Source organism: Carettochelys insculpta, chromosome 3, assembly GCF_033958435.1.
Source record: "Carettochelys insculpta isolate YL-2023 chromosome 3, ASM3395843v1, whole genome shotgun sequence".
Classification (NCBI taxonomy): Eukaryota; Metazoa; Chordata; order Testudines; family Carettochelyidae; genus Carettochelys; species Carettochelys insculpta.
Genome location: NC_134139.1, coordinates 211,686,478 through 211,708,790, shown reverse-complemented (window position 1 = coordinate 211,708,790; position 22,313 = coordinate 211,686,478). Strand labels below are relative to the sequence as shown.

Sequence of the window (22,313 nt, the reverse complement as noted above, 5' to 3'; positions counted from 1 at the left end):
ATTATCTGAAACTATAATAAAGAATTCTATAGTAAAGAATAAAATTGTCAGACATGTCTATGAACGTAATATGTTGGGGAAAAGTCAGCATGGTTTCTGTAAAGGGAAATCATTCCTTAATCATCTACTAGAACTCTTTGAGATGGTCAATAAGCATGTGAAAAAGGGGGATCCAGTGTACTTAGATTTCCAGAAAGCCTTTGATAACATCCCTCACCAAAGTCTATAAAGTAAAATAAGGTATCGTGGAATAAGAAGGAAGATCCTCTCGTGGCCTGAAAACTGGTTAAAAGACAGGAAACAAAGGGTAGGAATAAATGGTAAATTTTCAGAACGAAGGGAAGCAACTAGTGGTGTCCCCCAAAGGCCTGTACGGGGACCAGTCCTATTCAATCTATTTATAAATTATATGGAAAAAGGGGCAAACAGTGGGGTGGCAAAATTTGCTGATGATACTAAACTGCTCAAGATAGTTAATCATAGAATCCTAGGGCTGAAAGGGACCTCAGGAGGTCATCTAGTCTAGGCTCCTGCTTCAAGCAGGATCAACCCCATCTAAGTCATCCCAGCCAGGACCTTGTCAAGCCAGGACTTAAAAACCTCGAGGGATGGAGAATCCATCACCTCTCTAGGTAATGCATTCCAGTGCTTCGCTACCCTCCTGGTGAAGTAGTTTTTCCCAATATTCAACCTACTCCTCTCATTCTGTAACTTCAGACCATTGCTCCTTGTTCTGCCATCTGTCACCACAGAGAACAATTTATCTCCATCCTCTTTAGAGCACCCCTTCAGGAAGTTGAAGGCTGCTATTAAATCAGTCAGTCTTCTCTTCTGTAAACTAAATAAGCCCAAATCCCTCCACCTCTCCTTATAGATCTCGTGCTCCAGACCCTTAATCATTTTTGTTGCCCTCCACTGAACCTGCTCCAGCACATCCACATCCTTTTTATACTGGAGTGCCCAAAACTGGACACAGTAATCCAGATGTGGCCTCACCAGTGCCGAATAGGGGGGAATAACCACTTCTCTATATCTGCTCGAAATGCTCCTCCTAATGCACCCTCATATGCCATTAGTGTTCTTGGCTGCAAAGGCACACTGTTTACTCATATCCAGCCTTTCATCCACCATAACCCCTAGGTCCCTTTCCATCATACTGCTGCTGAGCCAGTCGGTCCCCAGCCTATAACAATGCTTGGGATTCTTCTGTCCCAAGTGCAGGACTCTACACTTCTTCTTGTTGAACCACATCAGATTTCTTTGGGCCCAGTCCTCAAATTTATCCAGGTCACTCTGGATCCTATCTTTATCCTCCAACGAGGATAAAGGATAATGAGCCTTGTGGATAGAGAAGAAGTGGTAGATGTGGTATATATAGACTTTAGTAAAGCATTTGATACAGCCTCACATGATATTTTTATAAAAAAAAGTAGGCAAATACAATTTAGATGAGGCTTCTATAAGGTGGGTGCATAATTGGCTGGATGACCGTACTCAGAGAGTAGTTCTTAATGGTTCTCAATCCTGCTGGAAAAGTTTAATAAGTGGGGTTCTGCCCAGGTCTGTGTTAGGACCGGTTCTGTTCAATATCTTCGTCAACGATTTAGATACTGGCATAGAAAGTACGCTTATTAAGTTTGCAGATGATACCAAGCTGGGAGGGTTTGCAACTGCTTTGGAGGAGAGTGTCATAATTCAAAATGATCTGGAAAAACTGGAGAAATGGGCTGAGGTAAACAGGATGAAGTTTAATAAGGACAAATGCAAAGTGCTCCACTTGGGAAGGAACAATCAGTTTCACACGTACAGAATGGGGACAGACTGTCTAGGAATGACTATAGCAGAAAGGGATCTGGGGGTTATAGTGGACCACAAGTTAAATATGAGTCAACAGTGTGATGCTGTTGCAAAAAAGGCAGACATGATTCTGGGCTGCATTAACAGGTTTGTTGTGAACAAGACACAAGAAATCATTCTTCCGCTCTACTCTGTGCTGGTTAGGCCTCAGCTGGAGTATTGTGTCCAGTTCTGGGCACCGCAGTTCAGGAAAGATGTGGAGAAATTAGAGAGGGTCCAGAAAAGAGTGACAAGAATGATTAAAGGTCTAGAGAATGTGACCTATGAAGAAAGGATGAAAAAATTGGGCCTGTTTAGTTTGGAAAAGAGAAGATTGAGGGGAGACATGATAGTGGTTTGCAGGTATCTAAAAGGGTGTCACGAGGAAGAGGGAGAAAACTTGTTCTTTTTGGCCTCTGAGGATAGAACAAGAGGCAATGGACTTAAACTGCAACAAGGGAGGTTTAGTTTGGACATTAGGAAAAAGTTCTTAACTGTCAGGGTGGTCAAAGAGTGGAATAAATTGCCTAGAGAGGTTGTGGAATCTCCATCGCAGGAGATATTTAAGAACAGGCTAGATATAAGTCTATCAGGGATGGTTTAGACAGTACTTGGTTCTGCCATTGGGGCAAGGGGCTGGACTCGATGGCCTTTTGAGGTCCATTCCAGTCCTAGTATTCTATGATTCTATAACATATCTGCCTCTCCCCCTAGCTTAGTGTCATCTGCAAACTTGCTGTGGGTGCCATCCAGTCCCTCATCCAGGTCATTAATAAAGATGTTGAACAATACCGGCCCCAGAAGCAAGCCGTCCAGATATTGAGCCATTGACTACTACCCATTGGGCCCAACCATCAAGCCAGTTTTCTATCCATCTTGTAGTCCACCGATCCAATCCATGCTTCCTCAACTTATGGGCAACAATGTTGTCCATAAGTATCAAAAGCTTTGGTGAAGTCAAGGTATATCACACGCACTGACTTTCCCACATCCACAGGGCCAGCTACCTCATCATAGAAGGTAATCAGATTGGTCAGGCATGACTTGCCTTTAGTGAATCCATGTTGGCTACTCTTGATTAGTTTCCCCTCTTCCAAATGCTCCAAAATGGATTCCTTGAGGATCCCTTCCATTGTTTTCCCAGGGATTGAGTTAAGGCTGACCGATCTATAGTCCTCTGGATTGTCCTTCTTTCCTTTTTTAAAGATGGGCACTACATTTGCCTTTTTCCATTCATCCGGGATCTCTCCTGATCACCAAGAGTCTTCAAACATAATGGCCAAAGGTTCGGCAGTGACATCTGCCAATTCCCTCAGTATCCTTGGGTCCATTAAATCCAGACTCATGGATTTATGTACATCTAGTTTTTCTAGGTAATTCTTAATTTGCTCCTTCCCCACCGATGGCTGCCCTCCACCTTCCCATACTGCATTGTCTAGCACCACAGTGTAGGCGCTGTCCTTGTCCATGAAGACTGAGACAAAAACATTGAGTATTTCAGCTTTTCTCACATCATTGTTACTAAAGCAGTCCAGTAGCACTTTAAAGACTAACAAAATAATTTATTAAGTGGTGAGCTTTCGTGGGATAGACCCACTTCTTCAGACCAAGACCTGGTCTGAAGAAGAGGGTCTAACCCACGAAAGCTCACCACCTAATAAATTATTCTGTTAATCTTTAAAGTGCTATCAGACTGCTTTTTTGTTTTCATAGTATACAGACTAACACGGCTCTCATCCAGTAATGGACCCACACCTTTTCTGACAACCCTTTTATTGTTAACATGCGTATAGAAACCCTTCTTGTAATCCTTCACATCCCTTGCCAGCTGCAGTTCCAATTGTTCTTTCACTTTCCTGATTACTTCCCAACATTCTCCAGCCATATATTTATACTCCTCCTTAGTCAATTGCCCACATTTCCATTTCTTATACTGATCCTTTTTGAGTTTAACCTGACCAAGGATTTCCCTGTTAAGCCAAGCTGGTTGCCTACCATGTTTGCATTTCTTACTGTGCAGTGGGATGGTTTATTTCTGTGCCTTCAGTATGACTTTAAAATACTGCCAGTTCTCTTGAATTCTTTTCTCCTTCATCTTCGCTTCCCAAGGGATCCTGCCCATCAGTTCATTCAGTTAAGAACAAAGCAGACTGTGAAGAGCTTCAAAAAGACATCACAAAAATAAGTAATTGGGCAACAAAATGGCAAATTTATTTTAATGTTGATAAATGTAAAGTTATGCATATTGAAAAAAATCTCAACTATACATAAAAGTTATTGCAACTAATTTAGCAATAATCACTCAAGAGAGAGATCTTGGAGCCATTGTGGATACTTCTCTGAAAACATCCACTCAATGTGCTGCAGCAGTCAAACAAGCAAATAGAATGCTAGGAATCATTAAAAAGGAAAAGCAAATAAGACAGAGAATATCTTATTGCCTCTTTATAAATACATGGTATGCCCACATCTTGAATATTGTGTACAGAGGTGGCTGTCTCATCTCAAAAAAGATATATTGATACTGGAAAAAGTTCAGAAAAGAGTAACAAAACTTATTAGGGGTTTGGAACATGTGCCATATGAGCAAAGATTAAAAAGACTGGGACTTTTCAGCTTAGAGAAAAAGAGACTTCTAAGGAGGGATATGATGGAGGTCTATAAAATCATGACTCGTGTGGAAAAAGTGAATAAGGAAAAGTTATTTACTTGTTCCCATAATATGTGAACTGGGGTCACCAGATGAAATTAATGGGTAGCAGGTTTAAACTAATAAAAGGAAGTTTTTCTTCACACAGTGCACAGTCAGCCTATGGAACTCCTCGCCAGAGGAGGCTGTGAAGACCAAGACTTTAGCAGGATTCAAAACAGAACTAGAAAAATTCATGGAGGTTAGGTCCACCAATGGATGTTAGTCAAGATGGGTAGTGATGGTGTCCCTAGTCTCTGTTCGTCAGAGGTTGTAAATGGATGTCAGGAGAGGGATCGCTCTGGTGATTGCCTGTTCTGTTCTCTCCCTCTGGGGCATCAGGCATTAGCCTATGTTGATAGGATACTGAACTAGATGGACCTTTGATCTGACCCAACGTGGCTGTTCTAATGTTCTTATGTTGCAAAGGCCAGGTTTATAACAGGGTTCAGAAAATAACTAGGTAAGTTCATGCAGGATAGGTTCATTGATGGCTATTAGCCAGGATGGGCAGAGATGGTATCCGTAGCCTCTGTTTGCCAGAAGCTGGGCAGGGGCATCGTGGGATGGATCATCTGATGATTCCCTCAAAACAAAAGAGCAGTCCAGTAGCACTTTAAAAACTAAAAAAATAATTTATTAGGTGATGAGCTTTCAGGGGAGAGACCCACTTCTTCAGATGATAGCTATACCCGAACAGACTCAATATTTAAGGCACAGAGAACCAAAAGTAGTAATCAAGGTTGACAAATCAGAAAACTTATTATCAAGGTAAACAAATCAAACTCTGCCATGAAGCTTCTATGAGCTCCATGCCAGTCCCAAGCCTGGATGAAGGAGAAGGGTTGGTCAGATGTGTGTCGATGTACTGACTGTCAAACAACAATATGAATGAAATCTGATGCCAATATAACTAAATGATAAAAGATGCTGGCTCGGACATTGCCTGAATAAATAAGGTCAGCAATACCAATTGAGTGATCGGGGTTGGGTTGATAAGTTGGCTACCGAAAGAAAATTACAACTAACAAATATGCTATCCATTGGAACATGGAACATCTGAACACTGTGGGCAACTGGAAAATTAGAGCTGCTTTGGAAGGAGATGGAGAGATACCGATGCGATGTACTTGGACTGGCAGAGATGCATTGGACGGGATCAGGAGAGATGTGCAGTTGCAAAGTCATTGGTCAGGAAACGAAATGAAGCAGGCCTTGGATTCCTTCTTAGCAAAACAGCTAGAAGAGCATTATTAGGATACAAACCAGTGAGTGCAAGAATGATAGTGGCGAGTTTCGAAGCAAAACCGTTCAACATCTCAGTCATTCAGGTACATGCACCCACATCGGACAGTACGGAGGAAGAGATTGGGCTATTCTATGAAGACCTGACAAAAACGGTGGAGGAGATACCAAAGAAAGATGTGTTGGAATGGGAAGGTTGGAACAGATAATGAAGGTTGGGAGAATGTCATGGGGAGGTTTGGATATGGAGAAAGAAATGAACAAGGTGAGAAACTACTAGCATTTGCTATAGAGCATGAGATGGTGATCTGCAACACGAGATTCCAACAAAAGGACTGTAGGAAGTGGACGTGGCAATCGAATGACGGGAAGTCCAAGAACATGATAGATATGATTTTGATAAGAAGAAGATGGATAAAGTACAGCAGTGCCAAACTTTCCAAGGAGCAGATATAGACTCAGACCACAGTCTAGTGATTGCGAACATCAAGATAAAACTTAAAAGAAAATGTAAGACACAGTTTAAGAAAAGAAGAGATGTGGTGAGGCTATGTTAGGTAGAAACAGGGAATGCATACAGAGCAGCGCATAAAGAGAAGATTAAGAATATCACCACAGAGAAAGACCTAGATAAGAGAGTCACAGGGACAGCCATCACTATAGAACAGGGAATTGAGCAGACTGTTCCAGAAGAAAAGATCAATAAGAAGTGGATTACCCAGGAGACACTGAAGTTGGTTCAAAAGAAGAGAGTGTTGAAGATCAAAAGAGATGTCTCTGAGATGGCAGAACAGCAATATAGGGTGAAATGCAATGAGGTAAGGAAAGCAGCCAGAAAGGATAAGCAGAAATGGTTGGAGGAGCAATGTGAAGATATAGGGTGCGTCTACACTAGCTGGCTACTTTGAAGTAGCTGGCACAACGTGGAAATAGCATGCACCACGTCTATATGTGCCGTGTGCTATTTTGACGTTGAGATCTACGTTAGGCGGAGAGACATCAAAATCGCTATTCCTGTCCGAAGATGGGAATAGCGCCCTACTTTGACATTCAGTGTCGAAGTAAGGCGTATGCAGATGATCCGCGTCCCACTAAATTGAAATAGCGGGGTCCTCCATGGCGGCCATCAGCTCATGAATAGGGAGAAGATTGTGCAGCGATGGACGAGATATTGCACCGACCTATACAAAGCACAGTTGGACCTGAGTGTCTCAGAGAGATTGATTGAAGAACTGAAAGAGAGATCTACACCAAGCATCGAGATCGAGATCGATATTTCGAAGGAGGAAGTAGAAAAAGCAGTGAAATGACTAAAGAACAACAAGAGCCCTGGAAATGAGAAGATCAAGGGAGAGATGATCAAATATGGTGGAGAAAGCATAATTCAGGAAATACACCAAATACGTAATATAGCACGGAAAGAAGGGAAGGCACCTAAAGAATGGACAGGGTCCATGATTGTGACAATACACAAGAAAGGAAGTAGCTTGGAGTGCAAGAACTACGGAATGATTGCCCTAACGAGTCATCTAGGCAAGGTACTGATGATGATACCGACCGAAAGACTAAGATTGCAGATAGAAGAACATATAGCAGACGAGCAAGCATGGTTCAGAAAAGATAGAAGTACCATACAGCAGATACTGGCACTGTGACAGACCACTGCCTGGGGGCTATAGGATCCTGCAAGAGGGCTGGTATACTGGCTGGTGGGGGAATGCCTTTTTGTTTCCCAATTAAGGCAGACAGCTGGGGGCCTCATTAACTAGTAGCCACAGTCAGCAGTCATTGGCTAGCTGAGGCCCTGCACTCCCTATAAAAGGTTCCCCCGAGCTGGTTGCAGGGGGAAAGTTTTGAAGGGTGCACGCAAGAGCAAGAGGTAACACAGGGAAGTGGTGGACGAAGTGGCCCAGAGGTAAGTTGCTACGTTGGGGCAGGGGAGAAGGCCCTGCCAGCAGCCACCTGACCTTGTAGGGACCCTGGGCTGGAGTCCAGGGTAGAGGGTGGGTCTGGACTCCCCCCACCCTTCCCCAGAGTGTTACCACATTGGAGCAGGCACGGGCCTGCAAGGGGACTGGCCCTGTCCTCCCCCGTTGGGACTTGCCTGTGATGAGGATGGCTTGCTAAGCGGAGACTTCTGCCTCGGGAAAGTACTGAGCAGATACGGGGTTCTCCGTGAGTCTCTGAGGCACACCAAAGAAACCGCCGGGAAGCACAGGAACCCACAGGGGTCGACAAGGGACTTTGTCACAGCACTAAGACTGACAGTAGAAAAAGCTCAATGAAAGAACAAGAATGTATACACTTGCTTCATCGATTTTCAAAAGGCATTTGACAGTATAGATCAGAAAGTGACTTGGGCGGTGTTGGAGTCATACAGAGTGGATAGCAGACTGATACGGTTGTTGAAGGATATCAATGATAATGCGGAGGCAGCAGTGAGAACATGGGGGGAGTTGGGAAGTTGGTTTAAAACAAGTAGAGGTATGAGACAAGGAGATCAAATATCACCAAGTATCTTCATCATACATCTGGAGAGAGCGATGGACAAGATCAAGGAAGAAGTAGAAGGGGTATCTGTGCATGGGAAAAGAATTAACAACTTGAGGTTTGCAAATGATATAGTTATCATTGAGGAAAATGAGGAGAAGCTAGGAAAAACGGTGCGGGTGTTAAACCAAGAAGAGAAGTGGTATGGACTGATTATGAATATCAATAAAACAAAAAGAATGGTATTTGGTGATAAGGAAATAGGAAGGAAGATCAGTGTAGATGGTATTGAACTAGAAAATGTAGAGAAGTTCACATATCTGGGGAGCAACATAATGTATGATCTAGACTGTAAGAAGGAAATAGCAACTAGAATAGTGAAAGCAAGAGCGAGTTTGAAGGTGATGGATAAGATCTGGAAAAGCAAAGCAATTAGCTTAAGAACAAAGCTGAGCATCTTGAAAATGTGTGTATTGAGCAGCATGTTGTATGGACATGAGATATGGGTGATAACGAAAGATTCAAAAAGAAGAATATTGGCGTTTGAAAGAAGTTGTTATAGAAAGATTCTGAGAATAGGATGGATGTAGAAGGTCACCAGTGAGGAATTATATAGAAAGATACAGCCGAAAGAGAACCTGATGCAGAAGGTTATAAAACAGAAGCTACAACTATTTGGACATATTTGCAGAATGAACGATGAATTTAAAATCAAGACCCTGGTATTCAGCATAATGGACAGTTCGAATAGAAGAGGCAGACCCCACACAGAATATATAGATGATATAGGAGATTGGTGCGGAGCTAGTCTACAGAAACGAAGCCACTCCACACTGGACAGGGAAAGAGGGAAGGAAATAGTGAGAAAGGCATCAGGCACCAATGGGCACTGAGCCCGCGGTTATTGATGATGATGGTAATGAGCAAAGCAGAAAGCAGAGGGGCAGAAAGAGCAGGGGAAGTCAAGATTTAGATAAAGCAAAGATGTAAATGAGTCCCTATAATGGGCCAGATAATTGCCATCCCGGTTCAAACCACGTGTTAATTTTCAGTAAAACACAGACTTTCAGGTCATTAACAGAATGGCCCACTCCGTTAAAGTGCTGGCTGACAGGTTTGTGAATCAGGAGTGTTTTTATGTCTGTTTTATGTCCATTAATTCTTTGTCTGAGAGAGTTTGAAGTCTGTCCAATATACAGAGCATGTGGGCATTGTAGACACATGATGGCATATATGATATTAGTTGAGGAACATAATGTACCTGTGATTCTGTGAAAAACCTGGTTAGGTCCAGTGATGGTATCTCCAGAAAAGATATGTGGACAATTAACACATGGTTTGAACCGGGATGGTAATTATCTGGCCCATTATAAGGACTCTTTTACATACTTTGCTTTATCTAATTCTTGACTTCCCCCCACCCTTCTGCCCCTCTGCTGTCTGATTTGCTCACCTTGATAATAATTTTTCTGATTTGTCAACCTTGATTACTATTTTTGTTTCTCTGTATCTTAAATATTGAGTCTGTTCTGGTACGGCTATGATCTGAAGAAGTGGGTCTGTCCCTAGAAAGCTCATAACCTAATAAATTATTTTGTTAGTCCTCAAAGTGCTACTGGACTGCTTTTTTGTTTTGATAGTATACAGACTAGCATGGCTTTCTCTCTGTTACTAATGATTCCCTGTTCAATTCATTCCCTATAGGGCACCTGGCATTGGCCACTTGGGAAAACTGTAACAGCAACGAAGGGTCCTGTGGCACCTTATAGACTAACAGAAAAGTTTTGAGCATGAGCTTTCGTGAGCACAGACTCACTTCATCAGATGCTGAAGTGAGTCTGTGCTCACGAAAGCTCATGCTCAAAACTTTTCTGTTAGTCTATAGGTGCCACAGGACCCTTCGTTGCTGTTACAGATCCAGACTAACATGGCTACCCCTCCGATACTTGGGAAAACTGGATACTGGGCTAGATGAATCTTTGCTCTGACCCAGTGTGGCCGTTTTTATGTTCATTAAATGAGACTGCAAGATTTTAAGGCCGGAACAGATTCCCATGTTCATCTATTCTGACCTGCATTACATATGCTAGAGAACCCAACCCAGTTATTTCTGCAGCCAGTCCATTAATTCCCATGAAGTTATTGCAAATCCATTAAATAGAGAAGAGGTGCTATTGGGGAACGTGATGGGGAGAGGCATCGTTGTCGTAAGGTGGTATTTAGGGCATTTTGCAGGGAGATGTGGAAATAGGATGTTGCAGGAGGAGGGGTAAAATGTTGGGGGAGTTGTGGGGAGGCGTGGTGTTGGGAACATCCTTGGGGACACCCCCTGACATCAGGACTGTCTCTCTCTGCAGCCGTAATTGCACTTTTCTGCAGACAGTATGACATTATTAAGGACAATGACTCCAACAATAACAAAGAAAAGACCAAGCCATCCTCAGAGCACAGCACCCCGGAGAGACCCACAGGGGGACTACTGCGCAGCAAGGTAATGGGGGCAGACGAGTGGCACTGGGGGATGGAATCTGGGTTTGGGAGGCATTGGTGGAGCCTGTGTTAGACTCACTGTACCACAGACTGGACTTTTAATGGACTGGTCAGTTGTGCTGAACAGAGGTGCTAGAATCCCCTTTTCATGAGGGATACTGGTTGGCTGGTCCCCTGGTTAGAATCATAAAATCATAGAATCCTAGGGCTGGAAGGAACCTTAGGAGGTCATCTAGTCCAGCCCCCTGCCTAAAGCAGGATCAAGCCCCACTAAATCATCCCAGCCAGGACTGTGTCAAGATGGGACTTAGAAAGCTCTAGGGATGGAGATTCCACCACTTCTCTTGATAACACATTCCAGTGCTTCACCACCCTTCTGGGGAAATAGTTTTTTCCTAATATCCAACCTACACCTCCACCTCTGTAACTTCAGACTACTAGTCCTTGTTCTGCCATCTGTCACCACTGAGAACAGTCTCTCTCTGTCCTCTTTAGAGCTCCCTTTCAGGAAGCTGAAGGGTGCTAGCAAATTGCCCCTTACTCTTCTCTTCGGCAAACTAAATAAGCCAAAATCTCTCAGCATCTCCTCATAGATCATGTGTTCTAGCCCTTTAATCATATTTGTTGCCCTCCACTGAACCCTCCTGAATGCGTCCACATCCTTTCTATACTAGGGGGATAGAAATGGATGAAGTACTCCAGATGTGGCCTCACCAGTGCTGAGTAGAGGGGCATAATAACTTCTCTAGATCTGCTGAAAATTATTCTTCTAATGCACCCCAATATGCTGATAGACTTCTTAGCTACAAGGGCACAGTGTTGACTCATACCCAGCCTCTTATCCACTGTAGTTCCCAGGCCCTTTCCTGCTGCACTGCTACTTAGCCAGTTGGTCACCAGCCTAGAACAGTGCGTGGGAATCTTCCGTCCTGAGTGCAGGACTCTGGGCTTCTCCTTGTTGAACCTCATCAGATTTCTTTTAGTCTAATCCTCCAATTTATCTAAATCACTCTGGACCCTATCTCTACCCCACAATGTACCTATCTAACCCCCCAGCTTAGTGTCACCTGCAAATTTGTTGAGGCTGCAATCCAGCCCGTCATCCAGGTCATTCATAAAGATGTTGAACAGTACTGGCCCCAGAACCAATCCTTGCGGCACTCCACTTGAAACCAGCCACCAACCAGACATTGAGCCATTGACCAGTACCCATTGGACCCATCAATGAAACCAGCTTTCTGTCCATCTTACAGTCCATGTATCCGACCCATACTTCCTCAACTTATGGGCATGAATGTTGTGGGAGACTGTATCAAAAGCTTTGCTAAAGTCAAGGTATACCGCATCCATTGACTTCCCCATGTCCACAGAGCCAGTCACCTCATCATAGAAGCTACTCAGATTGGTCAGGCATGACTTGCCCTTGGTGAATCCATGCTGACTACTCTTGATCACTTTCCCCTCTTGAAGTTCTCCAAAATGGATTCCTTGAGGATCCCCTCCATGATTTTTCCAGGGACTGAGGTAAGGCTGACTGGTCTATAGTTCCCTGATTGTCCTTCTTTCCTTTTTTAAAGATGTGCACTACAGTTACCTTTTTCCAGTCATCTGGAATTTCTCCTGATCTCCAAGAGACTTCAAAGATAATGGCCAAAGGCTCAGCAATGACATCTGCCAATTCACGCAGTACCCTTGGGTGCATTAAATTCTGATCCCTGGATTTTTGTGCGTCTTGCTTTTCTAAATAGTTCTTAACCTGTTGTTTCCTCACCAAGGGCTGCTCACCTCCTTCCCATACTGCATTGCCTAGTGCTGCAGTCGGAGAGCTGAAATTGTCTGTGAATACTGAGCAAAAAAAAGCATTGAGTACTTCAAACTTTCCCACATCATCTGTCACCAGTTTACCTTCCTCATCCAGTAACAGCCCCACACCCTTCCGATAACCCTTGCATTGTTAACATGCCTGTAGAAATCCTTCTTGTTTCCCTTCACATTCCTTGCTAGCTGCAGTTCCAATTGTGCTTTCACTTTCCTGATTAGCCTCTGGCATTCTCCAGCCATATATTTATAATCCTCCTTGGTCGTCTGTCCAAGCTTCCACTTCTTATACGCATCCTTTTTGAGTTTAAGCTCAACAGGGATTTCCCCTGTGAGCCAAGCTGGTTGCCTACCAAATTTGCTTTTCTTACTGTGCATCGAGATGGTTTGTTCCTGTGCCTTCAGTAAGACTTCTTTAAAATACTGCCAATTCTCCTGACCTCCTTTCCTCTTCATATTACCTTCCCAGGAGATCCTGCCCATCGGTTCTCTGAGGGAGTCAACGTCTGTTTTTCTGAAATCAAGGGTCTGTACTTTACTGCTCACCTTTCTTCCTTTTGTCAGAATCCTGAAATCTACCATCTCATGGTGGCTGCAGCCCAGATTGCCACACACTTGTATTTCTCCTCCTAGTTCTTCCCTGTTTGTGAGCAGGTCAACCTGTGCACAACCCCTAGTTGGTTCCTTCAGCACTTGTACCAGGAAGTTATCCCCAACATTCTCAAAAACTTCTTGGATTGTCTGTGTGCTGCTCTATTGGTCTGTCAATAAATGTCTGGGTGGTTAAAGTCTCCCATGAGAACCAGGACTTGTGATTGGAAGCTTCTCTTAGTTGTCTGAAGAAATCCTCGTCTACCTCATCTACCTGGTTTGGTAGCCTATAACAGACACCAAACATAACATTGCCCCTGTTGCTTCCGCTTCTAAGCTTAATCCAAAGACACTCAACTGGCTTTTCTCCCTCCATAAACTGGAGCTCTGAGCAATCATACTGCTCTTTCATGTAAATTGCAAGTCCTCCTCTTTTTCTCCCCTGCCTGTCCTTCCTGAACAGTTTATACCCTTCTATGACAGTGCTCCAGTTCTGTGAGTTATCCCACCAGGTCTCCATTATTCCAGTCATCTCATACTTCCTTGACTGTGCCAGGGCATCTAATTCTTCCTGTTTGTTTCCCAGGCTTAATGCATTTGTGTACAAACACCTTAAGGTAATAAGCTGATTGGCCTACTTTCTCCTTTCAAACAAGTGGTCCTCCTTGGTTGTACTTTCTTCCTTTTCCACTCTTACCTTAGGGCTTGTGTCACCAACCCTGTTGAAGGAAGGGGTCCAGATAGAGCAGGGGGAGGGCCAGCTCAGTGGTTTGAGCATTGGCCTGCTAAACCCAGGGTTGTGCACCCAGCCCTTGTGGGGGCCATTTAGGAATCAGGGCCAAAACAGATTTTACAGGCAGGGATAGCTCAGTGGTTTGCTTGCTGGCCTGCTAAACCCAGGGTTGTGAGCTCAGTCCTTGAGGAGACCATTTAGGGATCTGGGGCAGGTGGGGGGGATGTGGGGGAGAGGACAGTACTTGGTCCTGCCAAGAGGGTGGGGGATTGGATGCAATGACCTCCTGAGGTTTCTTCCAGCTCTATGAGATGTGTATCCTCCAACAAACCTAAATGAAAGCCCTCCTCACTAGATTTGCAAGCCTGCCCACAAAGGTGCTCTTTCCTCTCTTCATTAGATGGATCCCATCTCTTCCTAACAATCCTTGTTCTCAAAGCAGAATCCCACAGTCAAAGAAACCAAATCCCTCTCTCTGACACCACCTGCGCAACTACACATTTATTTCCCTGATTCAACGATCTCTACCTGGACCCCTTCCTTCAACAGAGAGGATGGATGAGAACACCAGTTGCACTCCATATTCCTCGATCTTCCTTCCCAGAGTTACATAATCCTCAGTGATCTGCTCAATGTTGTTGTTTGCTGTGTCATTGGAAGAAGTAGGAAGGGGCAATAATCTGCAGGTTTGATGATTTTTGGAAGTCTCTCTGTCACATCCTGGATTCTAGCTCTGGTAAGCAGCAAACTTCCTGAGATTCCAAGTCTGGGCAGCAGATGGATGACTCCATCCCTCTTAGGAGGGAGTCCCCAACCACCACCACCCATCTTCTCTTGGAGGTGGTGGTCGTAGAACTGCCATCCCTAGGACTATGAATCCAATACCATCCAGTCAGTGGGGTCCTCTGGTCCCTCCCCTGAGAGGTCTAAGATACAGCATTCTCCATCATATCACCCATGCAGAGAGCTTGAAAGTGGTTGCTTACCTTTACAGGAATTGGAGATACTTGAATTCTCTTTCTTCTCCTGGAGGTTACATCCTTCCAGTTTACTTCCTCTGTATGTACTGCCCTCTCTGGTTGCTCAGCCTGTGGTGCCTGCAGTACTAAATGATGTTGTCTACCGAGGATGTCTTCACCTTCTCTGATGGACTGGAAGATTGATATTGTGCCTTAAGTCCTCTAACCTTTTCTTCCAAGACGGCAACCAGCTTGCACTTGGTACATACAAAAAAGACAGTTACCTGTTAACTGGGCTCATCAAGATGTGTTGCTCATGTCCATTCCAAGGTGGGTGTGCGCGGGCACATGCCCAGTTGCCGGAAGCTTTTTGCCCTAGCCAGTAGCCATAAGGTTGGTGCAGCACCCCCCTGGAGTGGTACCAATATGGCGACCAATATATGCACTGCCCAACCCCTCCACCCTCTCAGTCCCTTCTTGTCAGCTACTCTAACAGTGGGAAGGTGGGAGGGTTTTGGAGTGGAAATGAGCAACACATCTCAAAGAACACCAGTTACAGAACAGGTGAACAAAACAGGTCTTTTCTTCTTCAAGTGATTGCTCATGTCCATTCCAAGTTGGGTGAATACAAGCCAATGCCTAGGAGTTGGGGTCGGAGCCCCAAACGGACTGCAGGATAGCTCTGCCCCCCCGCAGCATGTTCCTGTGCATGCTGCATCAAAGCGTCATCTGCTGTAAACGTATGAACTGAGGATCAGATGGCTGCCCTGTAGATGCCTTGGAGAGGCACCTGCACCAAATACGCCACAGATACGCCTGCACTCTTGTGGAGTGTGTCCTAACTGGTGGGAGAGGAACCCGTGTGATCTTGTAACACTCCTTAATGCAGGTCACTATCCAGGAGGAAGTCCGCTGGGAGAAGACTGGAAGGCCCTTCATCCTACCAGCAACTTCCACAAAGAGTTGCTGCGTTCTTCTAAAGGGCCCAGTCCTATCCATATAGAAAGCCAGTGCCTTCTCATGTCCAAGGTATGCAAACATTGCCCCCTCAGGGAAGCATGGGGTTTTGGGTAAAATACTGGTAGGGAAATGTCTTGGTTAACATGGAACATGGAGACCACCTTAGGTAAAAATGCAGGGTGAGGTCTCAGCCTAAGCTTATCCTTGTGAAACACTGTACAAGTGGTCGACTGAAAGTGCCCTCAACTCAGATACCCTCTTGGCTGAGGCGATTGCCACCAAGAACGCTATTTTGTAATTCAGAAAAACCAGGGAGTGGTAACCAGGGGTTCCAAGGGGCCCCCATAAGCTTGGCTAACACCAAATTGAGATCCCACGGGGCACTGGTGCCCAACCCTGGGGCTTGATTCTTTCTAAACCTTTCAGAAACCTTTTGACTACAGCGTCTGAGAACACAGAAGATGTTCCATGACCCGGGTGAAAGGCTGAGATTGCAGCTAAGTGCACCCTAACCGAGGAGAGGTGCGAGCCCTCCTGTACTAGACCCCATAGGTAATCTAAAATCAACAGGATGGGGCTTGCAAGGGAGATAGCCCTCTGTGAGACATCCACACCGAAAACCTTTTCCACTTAGCCAAATAAGTCACCCTTGTGGAGGGTTTTCTACTACTTAACAGTACTTCCTTTATGGGCTCCAAACAGGCCAGCTCCTGGTCCCTCAGAGCATCCAAATTGTGAGGTGCAGTGAGTGGAGATGGGGGTGTTGCACTCTCCCCTCTAGCTGCGTCAGCATGTCTGGCCGGATTGGCAACATCATCAGCTTGCAGATTGACAGGTGCAGGAGGGTCGCGTACCTGTGCTGATGGGCCCATACCAGTGCTACCAAAATTATTAGTGCCCCTTCTGAGCAAATCTTGAGGAGGACCCTGTGAACTAGCGGGGTCTGAGGGAAAGCATACACCAGCCTCCCCGACCAGGGGACACTGAAGGCGTCTGCCTAGGACCCCGGGCTCTGATTGTGGTAAGAGCAAAATATCCCACATTTTGCATTGAGGTGGGAGGCGAACAGGTGCACCTGGGGATACCCCCACTTCTGGAAAATAGAATGAGTGACCTTTGGGTGGAGAAACCACTTGTGATCTGTAAAGGACCTGATGAGTTGGTCCACCAGTGAATTGTGCACACCTGGCAGGTAAAGGGCCTGCAGCCTGACGTTGTGCTTTATGCAGCAGTCCCAGAGCATCATGGCCCCATGACACAGGGGAGAGGAGCGTGCACCTCCCTCTTTGTTGATATAGTACATTGCTGTTGTGTTGTCTGTACTGACTGACACGAAATGTCCCACCAGATTGGCCTTGAAAGTCACACATGCTTTCGGCTCCCTCACATTTATGTGGAGCCGAAGATCCAACACACTCCAAAGAGCCTATCAAAACAAAAAGCAGTCAAGCAGCACCTTAAAGACTAGCAAAATGGTTTATTAGGTGAGCGTTCGTGGGACAGACCCACTTCTTCAGACCATAGCCAGACCAGAACAGACTCAATATTTAAGACACAGAGAACCAAAAACAGTGAGCAAGGAGGACAAATCAGAAAAAGATAATCAAGGTGAGCAAATCAGAGAGTGGAGGGGTGGGGCGGGGGAAGGTCAAGAATAAGATTGAGCCAAAGAGCCTGGGTTTGTAGCTGACCCAGGTACGCTCCCGACACCCAGTCCGAAGTGTCCATTACTAGGGAAAGTGAGGGCTGCTGAGGGGCAAAGGGGACTCCTGTGAGGACGGCTTCCTCCTCTACCCACCAGTGCAGCGTCGACAAAGTCCATGTCAGCACTGTAACTACCAAGTCTAAACTATCACTTACAGGGTGATATACCAACGACAGCCACAGCTGTAGCGGGCACATCCTCAGTCTGGAGTGCTGTACCATGAAGGTGCACGCTGCCATGTGACCCAGCAAACACAGGCAGCACCTGGCCATTGTGGTGGGAACTGCCAGGATGTCTCGGATGATGGCCCCCATGGACCTGATCCTGTCATTCGGCAGGAACACCCTGGTACACCTGGCATCCAGTCGTGCCCCTGCAAACTCTAGTAATTGAGAAGGGACCAACACCAACTTTGCCTCAGTGATCAACAGACTGAGGCTTACAAAGGTTTGATGGATCAACTGTACTTGCTGAATCAGCTGCTCCCTGGAACGACCCTTGACTAGCCAGTCGTCCAGGTACAGGAACAGCTGCACCCCTTGCCTGCGTAGGTGCACTGCTACTGCTGTCATGCATTTGATGAAGACACTTGGGGCCACAGACAGACCGACAGGCAGGACGATTACCTGATAATGGTTTCCATCTGCCATAAACCTGAGAAACCTCCTGTGAGGAGGGTAGATTGAAATGTGGAAATAGGTGTCCTGTAAGTCAAGAGCTGCCAACAAATCCCCTTGCTCCAGCATCAGAAGTATGAGACCCAGGGATATCATACAAAATTTTATCTTTTTCACAAACTTGTTGAGACCTCTTAGGTCCAGGATGGGTCTCAAGCCCCCCTTTGGTTTCAGAATTAGACAATACAGGGAATAAAACCCCTGTCCCCTGAACCTGGGAGGAACGTCTTCTATGCCCCCAGAACCCAGGGATTGTAATTCCTGCCGTAACAGGATCTCATGAGAGGGATCCCTGAAGAGAGAAAGGGAAAGAGCTTGGGAAGGGGGATATGAAGAGAACTGAATGGCATATCCCCTCTCTACCATACACCAGACCCACCAGTCTGTGGTGATGCTGCACCACGTATGGTAAAAGGGGGATAAGCGAAATGAAAAAGTGGGGATGTTGGAGTCAGTGAGATCGATTCAACGCTCCTGACTGTGCCATCAAAACTGCAGCTTGGGTACCTGTGGGCACTTCTGGTAGACCTGAGGTTGTTGGCCTGAATGGCGCCTGGCCATCCTGTTCCGCCTTCTACTGCTGTCCCTTTGTGGCTGCGGAAACTCTCTTTGCTGAGGACAGGGTTAAAATGCCTGCGCTGGTTGGCAGGTGTATGCAGGCCCAAGGAGCAGAGGGTGGCCCTAGAGTCTTTCAGACTATGCAGTCTTTTATCTGTCTTATCTGAAAACAGGGCAGGGCCATAAAGGGGAGGTCCTGGATCATCTGCTGGACCTCATGAGGCAGGCGGAAAACCTGCAACCAAGCCCCCTTGAGCACTGGCACTCTGGAAGCCATAACCCTCATGGCAGCATCCACAGCATCCAATGCTACCTGCAGGGTCACCCTTGAAATCAGTTTGTTCTCCTCCACCATGGCTGTGAAGTCCTGCTTGGCTTCGGGTGGCATCACCTCAGAGAACCCTGACAGGGCACTGACTTAATTATAGACATGCCTGCTAACCAGAGCCTGCTGGTTAGCAATTCTTAATTACAACCCTCCCGTTGAATAGACCTTCCTCCCATAGAGGTCCAAGCGTTTAGCTTCTCTATTTTTCGGGGAGGGACCCTGGAACCCTTGGCACTCTCTATGGTTAGCCATGTCCACTACCAGAGAGTTAGATGTGGGTGCGTGAACAAATGTTCATTGCCTTGGGATGGGAGAGAGTACCATCTCTCACTCCTACAGGCCGTAGGAAGGGCAGAAGTAGGGGTCTGCCAGACCATTTTAGCTGTAATGGCAATTATTCTGATTATGGGCAGAGCTACCCTGTGTAGAACAAAATGTCCGTGACAGAGTCCATTTCATCCCAGACCTCCTCCACTTGCACCCCCAGGTTTTGGGCCACTCTCCTAAGAAGCTGCTGAGAAGCCCTGCCATCCTCCAATAAAGGTGAGGCCAATGAGCCCGCCACCGCCTCATCCAGGGAGGAGGACTATGACAGCCCTTGTGTCTCCATCTGGAGGGGAAGGGCAGTAGTGACCTGTTCAGGCACTTGGTCCCCCATAGAAATTATGGGCAAACCAGGGGGCACCATAGAAGGAGCTGGCACAGGCACCGGCTGGCCCAAAAACCCTGCCACAGGAGGCACAAATGCCACTGCTCCCTGCACTTGGGTCAGTGCCGGTGCTTGGGCTGGTGCCTGCCCCATCAGCACTGGAGGTACAATTACAGATGGTGCTGGCACCGAAGGGGTCCGGTCCTGCTGTGACAGCGCCGATGACAGTGCCGAGACTGACACTGACGAGGCAGAAGCAGGCGGCTCCATGATAACTGCTGCTTCCTATCTTTCTGCCAGTGGTGGGGTGCCCAGTGACACCAATGGTGCCGAGCGCGGGATCAGTGGGGCCCCCATCACCATTAAAGGCACTCCAGTGACCTGGTCCTTCACCTCCTGTAATGCCCACAGGGTGCAGAAGGGCCACTGCTGAGTTGCCTGCGAAGCCAGCAGCCAATCCATATCATCTGAGCGACAACTACAGTAACTGCGACGGCCACAGTGCAACCTCCTCAAGCTCCCGCTCCATCCAGAACTCAAGTAGAAGGAGTCTGACTCCAAGTCCAGTTCAGAGGCAGATGACCACGGTAGGGCCATTGGAGTCGGCGCTGATGTCATGTGCAACGAGGACAGTGCCAGTGCTGGTGCCAGAGTATAGGGCATGTGAAACTGGCCCACAGTCTGTTGGGTTGGCACTGGAGTGCTCGGCACCAAATACAGTGTCGATGTTGGCGTTGACGTGAGTGCAGGGGTTGGCGCTTGTGTCACATCCATGCGCCCTGATCACTCTGTTTCAGTGCTATGGCGCTTGTCCTCCATAGACGGAGAAGGACCCAACACTGTTATCTCTAGCAGTCCTTGTGCCACTCAAAATGCCTCCGGCGTTGAGGGCAAGTCCAGTGCCTGCAGGCTCCCACTCTGCATTGGCTTCAATGGATGTGCCTCCTGCCATTCAGCAGCATGCGCGAGAGCCTTGGATGTGAGGCTGCTCCGCTTCTTTGGCAAGTGATGCCTCTCGTGCCTTCTCCTCTTCATCAGCACTGGAGATTGACTCCTGTGGTGCCAAGAAGGTGATGGTGCATGTACCTGCTCTCAGTGTCAGGAGTCCTTAGGCAGCACCATGGCTGATGGCGCCAGTGCACTTTGCACTGAGGAGGCGCCACTCTCCGCTCCTGCAGGAGACCCCTGAGGCTTAAGAGCCGCCTCCATTAAGAGGCCTTTAAGGCGTTGGGCCCAATCTTTTAAAGTTCTGGGCTTAAAGGCCTTGCAAATATGACAGCGATCATGCAAGTGTCACTTCCCCCACGCAAATCAGACAGGCTGAATGGGGGTGGTCACTGTTCGGCATGCGTTTGCCACATCTTGAACAAGTCTTAAAGCCTGGGGAGCCAGGCATTCCCCAGCGCCGAGGCGGACGGAAAAGCCCAGCCTCGGCTACTAGGTAAAACCCTGAGACTAACTATCTAGTACTAAACTGTTTACACTTCAAGAACTATTTACGCTACAATAGGTTACTGGCTAAAGATTTCAGCAGAGAAAGCAGGAGCTCCAATGACCGGCAGCGCAGTGAGAAGGAACTGAGCAGGAGGGCGGGGCATATATTGGTCGCCGTATCAGCACCACTCCACGGGCACCACACCAACCCTATGGCTACTGGCTAGGGCAAAAACTTCCAGTGACTGGGCGTGCGCCCGCGCATGCCCAACTTGGAACAGACATGAGCAGTCACTCAAAGAAGAATCCCTTCTACCTTCCAGGAGGAAGACAAACATGGCACATGCGGTGCAGGTCACAACAGCTGACTTGTTAGTAGACTTGTCACTGTTTTTTCCTTTCTTCATAGAATTCCCTCAAAAGATGAAGAGCCAACTTGAAGGGCAGAAGAGAAACAAAACTATAAAAAAAAAACCAAATAATAATATGGGTCTTTTCCTAAGGCAGACTCCCAGGCAAACGGCCCTGTTAGCTGCCCCGTTTGCAGCTCCCAGGTGGTCACACTCCAGGTGGTCACTAGTCTCTGGCTTGTGAAGCCTTCTCTCCTTTGGTCCCTAATATCCCTGGAGAGTCACAAGGGGAGGGGCTCCCTCACACACACTAACTGCCACAAAACAAAAAAGTGGTCATGCAGCACTTTAAAGACTAACAAAATAATTTATTAGGTGATGAGCTTTCATGGGACAGACCCACTTCCTCAGATCATAGCCTTACCAGAAGAGTAAGGCCTTCAATATATAAAGGTTGACAAATCGGAAAAATTGTTATCAAGGTCAGCAAATCAGAACCTTGGTAACAATTTTTGGACCTCTGTGCTTTATATATTGAGTCTGTTCTGGTATGGTTATAATCTGAAGAAGTGGGTCTGTCCCACGAAAGCTCATCACCTAATAAATTATTTTGTTAGTCTTTAAAGTGCTACATGACTGCTTTTTTTTTTGGTAGAACACAGACTAACACAGCTGTTTCTCTGTCACTAACTGCCACAGTAACTGGAATTCAAATTCAAGCAGACAATCAGCCTAGTAAACTGAATTTTGGATTAAGAAATTCAAATTCACACAGACAATCAGCCTAGCAAACTGAAATTC

The 22,313-nt window shown here is 46.4% G+C and overlaps 1 protein-coding gene across 1 annotated transcript in view; it reads left to right on the top strand.

Annotated features, from left to right (window-relative positions):
* Positions 1-22,313, top strand: part of FNDC4 (fibronectin type III domain containing 4) — a 67,469-nt gene that overhangs the window by 42,650 nt on the left and 2,506 nt on the right. The window contains 1 exon segment of the mRNA XM_074989167.1: positions 10,618-10,751. Within this exon segment, the coding sequence (XP_074845268.1) occupies positions 10,618-10,751 (134 nt within the window).